At 45.7% G+C, this 14,269-nt stretch overlaps 1 protein-coding gene across 1 annotated transcript in view; it reads left to right on the top strand.

The window, feature by feature from the left end:
* LOC142243222 (dynein axonemal heavy chain 5-like) overlaps window positions 1-14,269 on the top strand; it is a 638,472-nt gene that overhangs the window by 340,714 nt on the left and 283,489 nt on the right. The window contains exons 52-55 of the mRNA XM_075314893.1: window positions 5,865-6,071; window positions 7,654-7,983; window positions 9,606-9,812; window positions 11,498-11,740. Of these exons, the coding sequence (XP_075171008.1) occupies window positions 5,865-6,071; window positions 7,654-7,983; window positions 9,606-9,812; window positions 11,498-11,740 (987 nt within the window). The remainder of the gene's footprint in view (window positions 1-5,864; window positions 6,072-7,653; window positions 7,984-9,605; window positions 9,813-11,497; window positions 11,741-14,269) is intronic.

Raw genomic sequence — 14,269 nt, 5'->3', positions numbered from 1 at the left:
GCAAACTTAGGATTTCTTGTGGCACTACCCCGCACCTCAGGGGCTGTGGTACGTGAGGGGCTGAGAAAACTGTCCCACATCTTAAAGACTGTTCCCCTACCTCTGGCGGATTGGACTTGTGCCTCTCTCGGCTGTACGCCTCGGTTGTCCACTGATTCCTGACCTATGCCGCTAGCGTTTTGTGAGGGGAATGCTTTGCCTACTTCCGTGAGTATGGCCTTCCGAAACTGCTGCATTTTGGTTGACCTCTCCTCCACGGGAATAAGAGACAAAAAGTTCTCCTTGTAGCGTGGGTCTAACAGTGTTACCAACCAGTAATGATTGTCGGCCAAGATGTTCTTAACGCGAGGGTCACGAGACAGGCAGCTTACCATAAAGTCAGCCATGTGCGCCAGACTCTTAACAGCCAGGACTTCAGTAGCCTGACCAACAAGATGACTGAACATGCTGTCCTCCTCCTCCTCCTCCTCCTCCTCCTCATCTACCCTGTCCTCTGGCCAGCCACGCTGAATCGAGGATATGACTGGTGTGCATGTCATATCCTCAATTTGGCCGGAGAGTTGCTCCATGTCTTCATCCTCCTCCTCGTCATAGTCCTCCACTGCACGTTGTGATGAGACGAGGCTGGGCTGTGTGTTATCACCCACACCCACTACTGTTTCTTGCTGCAACTCATCGCGCTCCGCCTGCAATGCATCATGTTTGTTTTTCAGCAGGGACCGTTTTAGAAGGCAGAGTAGCGGTATGGTGACGCTAATAATGGCGTCATCACCACTCACCATCTTGGTGGAGTCCTCAAAGTTTTGGAGGATGGTACATAGGTCTGACATCCATCTCCACTCCTCAGGTGTTATGTGTGGAGTTTGACCCATTTCCCGACGGCTTAGGTGATGCAGGTACTCAACAACTGCCCTCTTCTGCTCACATATCCTGACCAACATGTGCAGAGTTGAATTCCAACGCGTGGGGACATCACACACCAGTCTGTGAGCCGGAAGATGCAAACGGCGCTGAAAGCCGGCAAGGCCGGCTGAAGCAGTAGGTGACTTTCGAAAATGTGCAGACAGGCGGCGAACTTTTACCAGCAGATCAGACAGCTCTGGGTATGACTTTATAAACCGCTGAACCACGAGGTTGAGCACATGGGCCACGCATGGAACATGTGTCAGCTGGCCTCGCCTCAAAGCCGCCACCAGGTTCCGGCCATTGTCACAAACGACCTTTCCTGGCTTTAGGTTCAGAGGTGTGAGCCAGTGATCTGCCTGCTGTTTCAGAGCTGTCCACAGCTCTTCTGCATTGTGGGGTTTGTCACCTATGCAGATTAGCTTCAGCACAGCCTGTTGCCGCTTCGCCGAGGCAGTGCTGCAGTGCTTCCAGCTTGTGACTGGTGTGGAGGGCACAGTGGATGAGGATGCGCAGGAGGAGGAGGAGGCTGAAGAGCATGACATTCCGGAGCTGTAGAGTGTGGGTGAAACACTGACTGAGGTAGGGCCTGCAAACCTTGGTGTGGGAAGGACGTGTTCCGTCCCTCGCTCAGACTGGGTCCCAGCTTCCACAATATTAACCCAGTGTGCCGTCAACGAGATGTAGCGGCCTTGCCCACAAGCACTTGTCCACGTGTCTGTGGTTAGGTGGACCTTGGGTGAAACAGCGTTGTTCAGGGCACGTGTGATGTTTTGTAACACGTGGTTATGCAACGCGGGGACGGCACACCGGGAGAAATAGTGGCGGCTGGGGACCGAGTAACGTGGGACAGCTGCCGCCATCAGGTCACGGAATGCTTCTGTCTCCACCAGCCTAAAAGGCAACATTTCCAGCGCAAGCAGTCGCGAAATGTTAGCATTTAGAACTGTGGCATGTGGGGTGTTGGCAGTGTATTTGCGCCTGCGTTCAAAGGTTTGCTGAATGGATAACTGAACGCTGCGCTGGGACAAGGACGTGCTTGATGATGGTGTTCTTTCTGCGTTGGCAACTGCAGGTGCAGGAGTGGAGGAGGCTTGTTCGCAGGCAGCATGGACAGAGGATTGGCTCGCATGCACAACCAGCGAAGACGTAGCAGTGACATCAGCAAGCACTGCTCCTCGACTCTGTTGTACTTCCCACAAAGTCGGGTGCTTGGCTGACATGTGCCTGATCATGCTGGTGGTGGTCAGGCTGCTAGTTTTGGTACCCCTGCTGATGCTGGCACGGCAGGTGTTGCAAATGGCCTTTTTTGAATCATCTGGATCCAACTTAAAAAACTGCCAGACTCGTGAAGACCTAACATTTGTACAGGCACCTTGTGTCGTCGTGTTGTTCCGGGGAACGGTTGCCTGACTTCTGCCTGGGGCCACCACCCTGCTTCTTACTGCCTGTTGTGATGCTACGCCTCCCTCCCCCTGTGCACTGCTGTCCTCGCTCTGCATATCCTCCTGCCAGGTTGGGTCAGTTACTGGATCATCCACCACGTCGTCTTCCTCTTCCGCACCCTGCTCCTCCTCCTGACTTGCTGACAATTGTGTCTCATCATCGTCCACCACTTGTTGAGACACGTTGCCAACTTCGTGAGAATGTGGCTGCTCAAATATTTGGCCATCTGTACAGACGATCTCCTCATGACCCACTTCAATATGAGCTGGCGAGAGGCCAGAATGTGTGAATGGAAACGTGAACAGCTCTTCCGAGTGTCCAAGTGTGGGATCATTAATGTCCGAGGAGGACGTGTACTCAGCCTGGTGGTAGGAAGGAGGATCAGGTTCAGAAATGTGCGGTGCAGTATCACGGCTACTGACACTTGACCGTGTGGAAGACAGAGTGTTTGTGGTGGTGCCAATCTGACTGGAAGCATTATCCGCTATCCAACTAACAACCTGTTGACACTGGTCTTGGTTCAAGAGCGGTGTACTGCTGCGGTCCCCAAGAATTTGGGACAGGACGTGCGAGCGACTAGATGTGGCCCTTTGTTGTGGCGAAATTAGAGCTTGCCCACGACCTCGGCCTCTGCCTGCACCACCATCACGTCCACTTCCTTGTTCCTTGCCAATGCCCTTGCGCATTTTGCAATGCTGTGCACTGCTGACGTGTATATTCACTACTTGTGCGTTATATCAAAGTTTCTGGAAATTGCACACAAGTGCACCTGTACGCTGCCACCGACAGGCACACACGTGCGGTTTTTAAATGCAAGCACGGACGCACTAAGAACCTAACACAGGTTTTAGGAGCAAAAATTAAGAACTCTGACACTATCAGCCACTGCTGACTGACGTGTATTATACACTACACTTGTGCGTTATATAATAGTTTGGTAAAAACGCACACCAGTGCACCTGTACGCTGCCACCAACAGGCACACACGTGCGGTTTTAAAAACCAAGCACGGACGCAATAATAACCTAACACAGGTTTTAGGAGCAAAAATTAAGAACTCTGACACTATCAGCCACTGCTGACTGACGTGTATTATACACTACACTTGTGCGTTATATAATAGTTTGGTAAAAACGCACACCAGTGCACCTGTACGCTGCCACCAACAGGCACACACGTGCGGTTTTAAAAACCAAGCACGGACGCAATAATAACCTAACACAGGTTTTAGGAGCAAAAATTAAGAACTCTGACACTATCAGCCACTGCTGACTGACGTGTATTATACACTACACTTGTGCGTTATATAATAGTTTGGTAAAAACGCACACCAGTGCACCTGTACGCTGCCACCAACAGGCACACACGTGCGGTTTTAAAAACCAAGCACGGACGCAATAATAACCTAACACAGGTTTTAGGAGCAAAAATTAAGAACTCTGACACTATCAGCCACTGCTGACTGACGTGTATTATACACTACACTTGTGCGTTATATAATAGTTTGGTAAAAACGCACACCAGTGCACCTGTACGCTGCCACCAACAGGCACACACGTGCGGTTTTAAAAACCAAGCACGGACGCAATAATAACCTAACACAGGTTTTAGGAGCAAAAATTAAGAACTCTGACACTATCAGCCACTGCTGACTGACGTGTATTATACACTACACTTGTGCGTTATATAATAGTTTGGTAAAAACGCACACCAGTGCACCTGTACGCTGCCACCAACAGGCACACACGTGCGGTTTTAAAAACCAAGCACGGACGCAATAATAACCTAACACAGGTTTTAGGAGCAAAAATTAAGAACTCTGACACTATCAGCCACTGCTGACTGACGTGTATTATACACTACACTTGTGCGTTATATAATAGTTTGGTAAAAACGCACACCAGTGCACCTGTACGCTGCCACCAACAGGCACACACGTGCGGTTTTAAAAACCAAGCACGGACGCAATAATAACCTAACACAGGTTTTAGGAGCAAAAATTAAGAACTCTGACACTATCAGCCACTGCTGACTGACGTGTATTATACACTACACTTGTGCGTTATATAATAGTTTGGTAAAAACGCACACCAGTGCACCTGTACGCTGCCACCAACAGGCACACACGTGCGGTTTTAAAAACCAAGCACGGACGCAATAATAACCTAACAGGTTTTTTTGGGGAGCGACAATTACAGTACAGACAAGTCAGACACTATCTGGACTGTTTTACACTGTGTACACCAGCCCCAGATATGAAGGCTGGTATACGGTCACCACTACCCTGCCTGCCTGCCTGCCTGTATACTGCTACAATAGTCCTGACAAGGACTCTTTTGGTCACTAGCCTGTATTCAGACCTGGCTATATCCTGCCTGTATATAGCAACAATAGTCCTGAGAAGGACTCTGCTACTGTACGCCGACCTGGCTATACCCTGCCTGCCTGTATACAACTAGAATAGTCCTGAGAAGGACTTTTGTTCACACTGTTTGCAGCCCTGCAACTGAAAAAGCTATAAAGGGCCGCAAAGCTTTCCCTGAATCAGCGACACTCTCCCTACACTCACTGTCAGAATAGCTGTGAGCAGAGCACAGCGCGCCGGCCTATATAAAGGCTCGGTGACGCTGTGCAGGCCGGCCAATCACTGCAATTCCACAACTAACAGGGCTGTGGCATTGCAGTGGTCTGCCAGCCAATCCCTGCATGAGGGCTGGCTCTCAAAAGAGCGCCAACATGCAGAAATGAAGACCACGAGTAAAGCACGAGTATCGCGAGATTACTCGGTCCCCGCCGAGCAGCCCGAGTACAGTGATACTCGTGCGAGTACCGAGTAGTGACAAGCATGCTCGCTCATCACTAAATAAAATCACTATCCTACTGCGATTATTAACTATCGGTATCAGAAACAAAGATGTCCCTGCAACTAAGGCAATGCCAATAATGATGACGTCCATACAGTGTTATGCAGAAAGCACTCTTCCAATATCTTACCGTTAGTGATTTTCTCCATAATTTAATTTCTGTGATCAAAGACTAAGCTTTTTCTAAAGATCATATCAGTTTGCTTTCCCGTTTACCGCAGATAACTTCTACTGATTTTTTAGCAGCAAAAGTTCCACTCCTGTTGTCTGATGTTGGCACATACAGCACTTCTGGAAGCTTTTCTTGGCTTTGTGTTAATCCAAAAATATATCTTAAAGCCATCTGGCACAAATCTGTGTGTGTGGAGAAATAGACTCCAGTTAAGTAAACCTGTCGTATTGTACAGGCCAGCTGCCACCGTTCTCTTTGCTGGAGGCCATCCCAAGGCTTAATAAGAGGGTGACATTATTCAGTCTCAGCTGCAGGCCTTTTAGGAGTGAATTGACTCCATATTAGCATTTTCAGTTCATATAAGGAACTGAGACGCACCATATACTATGCAAGCAATATACGCAGGCAGTGTTAAAGGGTCTGCGATGTATTGGTCAATGCACTTGTCCTTCTAATACCTTATCTGTGTTCTCTTTAAGGGCTACACAAGCAAATATGACCCAGAATATCACGTCACCAAGTCTCTGAACTTCTCATCTGCCACTCTTCCCAATATGTTCCAGAGAAGCGTTGAAAGTTACATAGATAAAAGAATGGGGACTACATACGGCCCCCCAGCGGGGAAGAAAATGACTGTTTTTGTTGATGATATTAATATGCCTGTGATTAATGAATGGGGCGATCAGGTAATATATGTAATGAAACTAAGAAGCCTTTTATGTCCTGATAACTTATTTGCTTGTCAATACCATCTTAGTCGGTGTTTGATTTAGCTACTTCTCAATAGCCTGCAAATATGCATAAAACTAATTAAGCTACATCAATGAAGAATAATATGACCTGTTGCTTGGAAAATGGACTTGATAATTACTTGCAGAAGCCTATCTATAATTGCACTGAAATGAAGGGAAAAACCCCCTCCGTGTTCTTTTGGTGAAGCTTGGTGAACTGTGTTTAAAGCCTCATTGTAATATTCCTTAAAAAAGATTCTACTTTGTCATGTTTGTGTCATAAGAATAATGAGGTGAAAAGAATATAGAAGGTAAAGAGTAGAGATATCTAACTTCTGATGTCCTCAAATAGATAATGGGGATAGTTTGGATTCAATGATCGCTATGATCCAGTTCCCGTATATTATTAAATGTATTGAAAAATTACATTTACTAGCCATTGTTAAAAATGACCGGACTCAAACTTTAGCACGGTACTGGAAAGTATTACATAAAATAATTTTGTCTCAAGTGCATGCCATGATTCCTTTGTTAGCCAATCCATTCTCGGCCATATAATTGGACTTCATAAGGTCCACACTTATTACTACTTTTATACCTATATCTAGCAAGCAACATCTCTTACACAAATGAGACTAAGGCTGGCGTCACACGGTACGATCTATCATGCGATTGCATGAGGGATCGTACCCGCCCCCGTCGTTTGTGCGGCATGGGCAATTAGTTGCCCGTGGCGCACAACGTCGTTAACCCCCTGTCACACGCACTTACCTGCTGGACGACGTCGCTGTGGGCGGCGAACATCCTCTTCCTGAAGGGGGAGGGACGTTCGGCGTCACAGTGATGTCACACAGCGACCCTCAAATAGAAGCAGAGGGGCAGAGATGAGCGGGACGTAACATCCTGCCCACCTCCTTCCTTCCGCATTGCCGGCGGGACACAGGTAAGCTGTGTTCATCGTTCCCGGGGTGTCACACGGAGCGACGTGTGCTGCCTCGGGAACGATGAACAACCGGAGCACAGAAGGAGGACCGACATTTTGAAAATGAACGACGTGTCAACGAGCAACGATAAGGTGAGTATTTTTGCTCGTTCACAGTCATTCGGAGGTGTCACACGGTACGATATCTCTAACGATGCCAGATTTGCGTCACGGAATCTGTGACCCCGACGACATATCGCCCGATGTATCGTACCGTGTGACACCGGCATAAGTCTAGTTTTCATCAGTGGCATTCCTTGGAGCTGGTGGGCGCCAATGTAAAGACTGCAGCAAAGCCCCCAACTACAACAAGTCTTTAATAGTCTTTATGTATGGGGCAAAATAACTCATTGGGCTTCCTTAGTCTCAAGGGCCTGGGTGAAATTTCAACCCCCGCACCTATATTAGCTACACCTCTTTTTGTCAGGCCAAAAATGGCCTTTTATTTGTTCCTAGAAATGCCTAGATATAATCTATAAATATTTGTCCCCTAATCAAGAGATTACACGGCATTTAATTGATCATCATCTTTCTCTGTTTCTTCTGGGCTAATAGATCACTAATGAAATCGTAAGGCAACTCATGGAACAAAAAGGGTTTTACAATCTAGAAAAACCTGGTGAATTCACCAGCATCGTTGACATTCAGTTTGTGGCGGCCATGATTCATCCAGGAGGTGGTCGAAATGACATCCCGCAAAGATTGAAAAGACAGTTCACAGTGTTCAACTGCACTCTACCATCCAACTCTTCGATCGATAAGATATTTCGGACAGTAGCTGAAGGCTACTTCTGTGAGCAGAGAGGATTCCCTCTAGAAGTTTGCAATCTGGCCTCTGCTCTAGTGCCTACTACTCGCAAAGTATGGCAGGCTACTAAAATCAAGGTAAATATTCAGATCTCCTATATTTTGTAGAATATTTTCTATTTCCTACAGGAATATTAGATTAACTGAACATACCAGACCATGTTGTATATAATGTGATTTCTGACTCTAGGTGATTGACAAGTCTCTCCCGTGTGTATGTGTGGTGCCCCTAAGGCTTCAGTCACCACAGGGTATGGCATCTCCTTTAAGATGTAGTACTCATCCCGGGTAAGAAGAGGTTATTCGCTGGTGATTTTCACATTCACACAGCAAACACAGTTAGGGGCTTTCCCAGTGGGGGGATGGACTAGGGTAGGCTGGGGGTGGCCATCATGAAACATGGGACTTTCCTGGTCACTAGGACAGCCACCTGGGGAATGGGCACCACTTGGGAAAAGTGAAGAAGCATCTTCACACATAGTTAGTTAGCCCCAGGCACAGTTTGGGGTGAGACATACCTGGGACCTCGGTCCATTCTTTACCTCACACTTCTTGGAGCGCCATAGGACCCATGGCTTGGAGCATCCAGCTCAGCCCGGGTTCTCTATAGCTACACGGGATTCCAGGGTCTGCGGAGAGTGCAGGAAACACCCGCAGCCCGTTCCATATTCCACCTACACCGGGATTGGAGGGACCCCGACCAGAAAGGACTCACAGTGGGAACACCGGCGATGACCTTGAATTGCTCGGGATCAACCGGGGCCCATCACAGCGGTGGCCAGAACTTCGGAAGCGGCAACCGGGTTACTTAAAGAACTGTGAGTAAAACACCTGGAATCCGTAGAGACTGTGTCCACCTGTCATTCCCAGCACTGCCGCCCTGCGCTCTGGTGCCCGCCACTACTACTCCCCTCATCATCCTCCCCGAGGCCTGCTCCACCTGTGGGGAGCAGAAACATCTTAGCTGCTACTACCATCGGCCTGGGAGGACAGCAACAGCAGCGGCTATTCCCTGGCCGCGTACCACAGGTGGTGTCAGAAAATCAAGCCACCATCATCATCCCCACCCCCACCTTCTTTCTTGTACACCTTGTGGCCACGAAACCGGGCAGAAGGGCCATCCCGTGACATCCCCCTGACCTGACATCACCGACCCGGTGATGAGTAACTTAACCACTTGCCCCGTGGGTGCTACATATGGATTGGAAGAGACTTATCAATCACCTGTAACAGGGTGAGGGAAGCCTGATTAGACTCATCTCATCTCATCTCTATCAGATGGATCTTGAAACGATATTTCCTCTGAAATTCTGGAGCATTTCAGAAAAAAACATAACTGTCTGGAATCGTACAGCCAAGATTTGATTAATTCTGCATACAGTTTGGGCAACTGGAATCCAGTGACAGGTTTCCTTTAACAGAAGTTATATGGAAGGCCCTTTCTTCAGTTATCCACCACCTTGGTCAGCCATATGGTTGGAAATGAAGTGCTCTTGTATCAAAATATTTTACTGTAGCTCCTCATTAGCAACGAGTTTGTCATTTACAATTTCTATTATACAACATGAGGACACTTTACAACAACTTACAGAAGAAACGTCCGTATTCTCCAAACTTGATAGATTGATGTCATCTTGCAGTACATATTGCTAATTATGGATAATTGTTCTTATAACAGCTCTTCTTAATTTGTTCTGCAGATGCTGCCTACACCAGCGAAATTTCATTACATCTTTAACTTGCGAGATCTGAGTCGTATTTGGCAGGGAATATTAACAGTAACATCTGACATCTGTCGCAATTCTGACATATTGGTAGCGCTATTCCAGCATGAGTGCACACGTGTCATAGCAGACAGGTTCGTTGACCAGAAAGACAAGGACTGGTTTGAAAACATGATGCAGAAGGTAATTATGTTTGATTTACCTAGTCCATCGCAATGTAACCTTCTTGGCATGTCGGTTTCTAACTCAAGATCATTGGTTGGTGTCCTTGTTGTATAATTAAACTGCTGGTTGGGCATTGTTTTGGTAGAATTTTCTGCCTTGAGATTTCAGGGTTCCCTTAGTACATTACCCTCAATAAAATCTCTAAATCAGGACTCTGAAATTCGATCAGGTCTATTCATAGGAACTAATGGACAAATGATTTGATCATATTTGTGTTCCAATTCTTGAATTACAGTATAAGGCTAGGTTCACATTTCCATTGTTTTTCATCAGTCACATGCGTTGCTTGATTCTTGTGACTGATGCATTGTACAACGGATGACAAGAATAAGAATTCATTCTCGGACTCCGTTGTAAAACGTGAGAGAGAGCGATCAGCTGATCGCTCTCATTAGCCGGCCGCTGGCTTTTGAGAGCGAATAGATGATCTCCCGGCGGCCGGCTAATGAGAGCGATCAGCTGATCACTCTCATTAGCCGGCCGCCGGGTGATCAGCTGATCGCTCACAGCAGCTGGCTGCTGGGTGATCAGCTGATCGCTCACAGCAGCCAGGCGATCAGCTGATCGTTCGGCTGCCGAGAGAGAGCATGCGCAGCGGAATCAAAAGGATTCCGCTGCTCAAAAAATGCTACATGCTGCGTTCCTGCCACCCAACGGTCAGTCGTTCCAGGCGGAGGATGCAACGCAGCAGCATCAGTCACAATCTGCCGCTCATACAAGTACAGTATATGGGAACAACGGAATCCGCCAAACGGATTTCGTTGTTTACCAGAGCCGCGGATTGTGACTGATACAAATTGACGGAAATGTGAACCTAGCCTAACTTATAATAAGTATAGAAATATTCATTCTGAATGCTTTTTTTGGTGTTTGACTCTGACTACCTTGGAAACTGCAAAGCTTTTGTGAGTCATTGTCAATGAATGCATGCACTGAAATGCCACTTCTGTTTGCTTTTGTGTAAATGGCAAAAAACTGAAGGCCACGTTTCACTAAGCGACATTGCTAGCGACATAGCTGCTGAGTCACGTTTTTTGTGACGCAACAGCGATCTTGCTAGCGATGTCGCTGTGTGTGACATCCAGCAATGACCTGGCCCCTGCTGTGAGGTCGCCGGTCGTTGCTGAATGTCCTGGACCATTTTCTTCAAAGGCGATGTCCTGCTGGGCAGGACGCATCGCTATGTTTGAGACTGTGTGACAGGGTCCCAATGACAGCAGAGATCGTTATACAGGTCGCTACTGCGACCTGTATCATTACTGCGTCGTTGATAAGGTCTGACTGTGTGACATCTCACCAGCGACCTCCCAGCGACTTACCAGCGATCCCGAAAATGATGCGACCTGATAAGGATCGCTGTAAGTCGCTAAATGTGACGGGGGCTTAAGTGTAGGGTTCAATTAGATATTTTTTTTTTTTTTTTACTCCCATTTGCCACATTTCTAACACTTGTGTCAACTCACTCCAGTGCAAAAGGTTCACCTAGTCCTATACCCATTATTTTACCATATAGGATACATGCACACTCTTAAGAATCTATACACCATATATCATCAAATTAAGTATTTATTTCTATAGTTTAATCGTTCTGTTTTTCATCCAAGAACTTTTATGAATAACGTAAAAACTTTATCTTGTTACAGGTGGCAATCGAGGATCATGGGCAAGACTTAATGCAAATCATGGCGAAAGAGTCTTACTTTGTTGACTTTTTACGAGACGCTCCTGAAGCAACAGGAGATGAGCCAGATGATGCTGACCTAGAAGCACCTAAAATCTATGAACCTATTCCTTCTTTTGAACAGCTCTCAGACAGGCTCAATCTGTTCATGCAGCAGTACAATGAAACAGTCAGAGGGGCTAGAATGGATTTGGTGTTTTTCAAGGTAAATGGATGACAGCACTTGTATATAATTTGTGTAATAGTCACAAACACTGCTCTGTATTGTAAAAATGTCCTCAAACTTGTATTTAATTCTGTGGAAGCATCTGAAAATATTTCCATTTGAGGCAGACTTGATGGATATACAGACATAGGAATACAAGGAGATATGGTGGGGGTTGCACAAGTTTAACCCTCTACAAAATGCAAGGTTAGAGCCTGCTCTTATGGTCATCAATATTATATACCCTAGGAATAGCACAATATAAGGCATGAGAATATGATTTAAACACTATGTTTAACCAATATGTCTACAATCCACACTGCATTAATGTGATACATATTGAAGAATAGCAATGTTTCGAGTAATATACCCTTTGTCAGGCATAAACTTATCAGAAAATGTATCAGGAGCACCACTTCTACTCATGATTCTGAATCCCAGAACCACATGGGCACTTCTTATGGAACACAACCTCAACTCTGAATTTCTGATATATTCCTTTGCTGCTTCCTCCTCTGAATTTTTGCCTGATGAAGGTTAGAGTACCAAAAATGTTGTTACAATGAATATGCATTACGTTAATGCAGTTTCGGATTGTGGACATAATAGAAAAATCAAATGATGAGTATTTAAGCATATACTCATCCCTTAGGCTTCATTCACACTGAGCGGTCACAACAGTCCTGGATCACTGTGGTCTCTTCATGGTTTCCCTGCAAAATCACCTAATTTTACAGAGAAACAAAAAAGTCACTTTTAAAGCCACACTTCCATTATGATCGGTCATGCAACTTTTCAGGTGACACATTTTAATGCTGTTATGTTCCTCCAAGGGTATATAATACACCTAGGCATAGCATGTCACTGATGAGTTAAACTTTACACGACTCTACACACAGGACGCAATTCATCATTTCAGGATTTCAGTTGTGCCTCAAACCAGCCATCCGTAGCAGCCATGGCATCAGAAATGGTGGGAAATTTAGTACCCTTCAGGTGTTTCTTCAGGTTTGGAAACAGATGATAGTTTGAGGGAGCTAGATCTGGTGAATAAGGTGGGTGGCCAACCAGCTGGAAGCCCAGCTCTGCCAGTTTTGCCATAGTAACATATGCAGTGTGAGCGGAGGCATTGTCTTGCAGAAACAAGATTCCTTTGGATAGCTTGCTGCACCTTTTGGCCTTCAGAGCTGCCTTAAATTAGTCCAAAAGTTCAATGTAATACCTTGCATTGATGGTGGAACCCTTTTGAAGGTAGTCCACTAGCAGCACACACTCTTTATCCCAGAACACAGATGCCATCACCTTAGTGGCTGATTTTGCACCCTGAACTTCTATAGATGAGGAGAACCACTGTGCCTCCACTCTTTTGACTGCTTCTTGTTTTCAGGGTCATACAAATAAATCCAGGTCTCATCCATAGGGACCAGTCAATCCAGAAACTTCTTATCAGTCCAGAAACACTGATAAATGGCCTGGGAAGTTTTCACTCGCACGCCTCTCTGATCTGTTGTCCTACATTTGGAGACCCACTTTGCAGATAGCTTCCTTATATCCAAATGTTCATGGATAATGACACAAACATGTTCACTGGAAATCTCCATGATATCTCTCTCGGTCATCCAGGATGTTCCTCGTCATTGATGCTAAAGTGGCCCATTTTAAATTTGGCAACCGAGTTCTTAATTGGAATATGAAGGGCATTGATCCCCCAATGTCTGCATTATATCACCATGAGTATTGTTCGTGGACTTTCCTTGTAGAAATAAGAATTTTATCACTCCTCTGCTCTCAGTTACTGTGAATATCGCATTAGACTCGGCCATTTTTTTTTCCCGCGTGCGTAGAACACTTGCTATAAGCAACAAACACAAATTTTGAAAACATATTAGGCTTTCATGTGATATAACATTCGCTACCATAGAAACAAAAAAGATCACAAAGCCAAAGACTTATCAGCAGCCTCTTGTAGTCGTACTACACAAAGTTAATAAATACCATTCCTATATCGTTTGCTTTAGCATCATTTTTCAAATGTCCTTTCATTTTCTTAGAAAGTTAGAAGGGTTAAAAGTAGGAGATATTGCTGCCTTTTTCTAGATCAGCACAAAACTCTCCTGTTGTGGGCAGCAAGGGAATGAAATCAGCTGTCTGTTACATAATCGGAGAAAAGATAAGTACACCTCCGACAAGCAGCACTCACATTGTCAGTCACCTCATTTGACTTCTGTACTTTAAATTCTGTAGTTTTTAATCTAGAACTTAAACATATAGAATACAAATGTTAAACAGTAATATACAAAATAAATTCCTTTCCGTAGCCCAGAGCATGCAACCTCTGTAAATCTATATGCTTTTTATAGCAGAGATTGAGTCTCCTATGCTTTACAAAAACGCTTGGAGCGGCTCTTAAATAATGCATGACACCGAGCACAACATACACACCAAAGTTAAGTGTGTGTATCCAGTTCCCGAAAACTCTTTACCAGAACAAAAAGGAGAATAGAGGATTACAAATGTCATTGTACCTTG

The sequence above is a fragment of the Anomaloglossus baeobatrachus genome, chromosome 6 (genome assembly GCF_048569485.1).
Source record: "Anomaloglossus baeobatrachus isolate aAnoBae1 chromosome 6, aAnoBae1.hap1, whole genome shotgun sequence".
In the NCBI taxonomy this organism is placed as follows: Eukaryota; Metazoa; Chordata; class Amphibia; order Anura; family Aromobatidae; genus Anomaloglossus; species Anomaloglossus baeobatrachus.
Note: the sequence above shows the minus strand (reverse complement) of the source record. Positions and strands in the feature narration are given on the sequence as shown.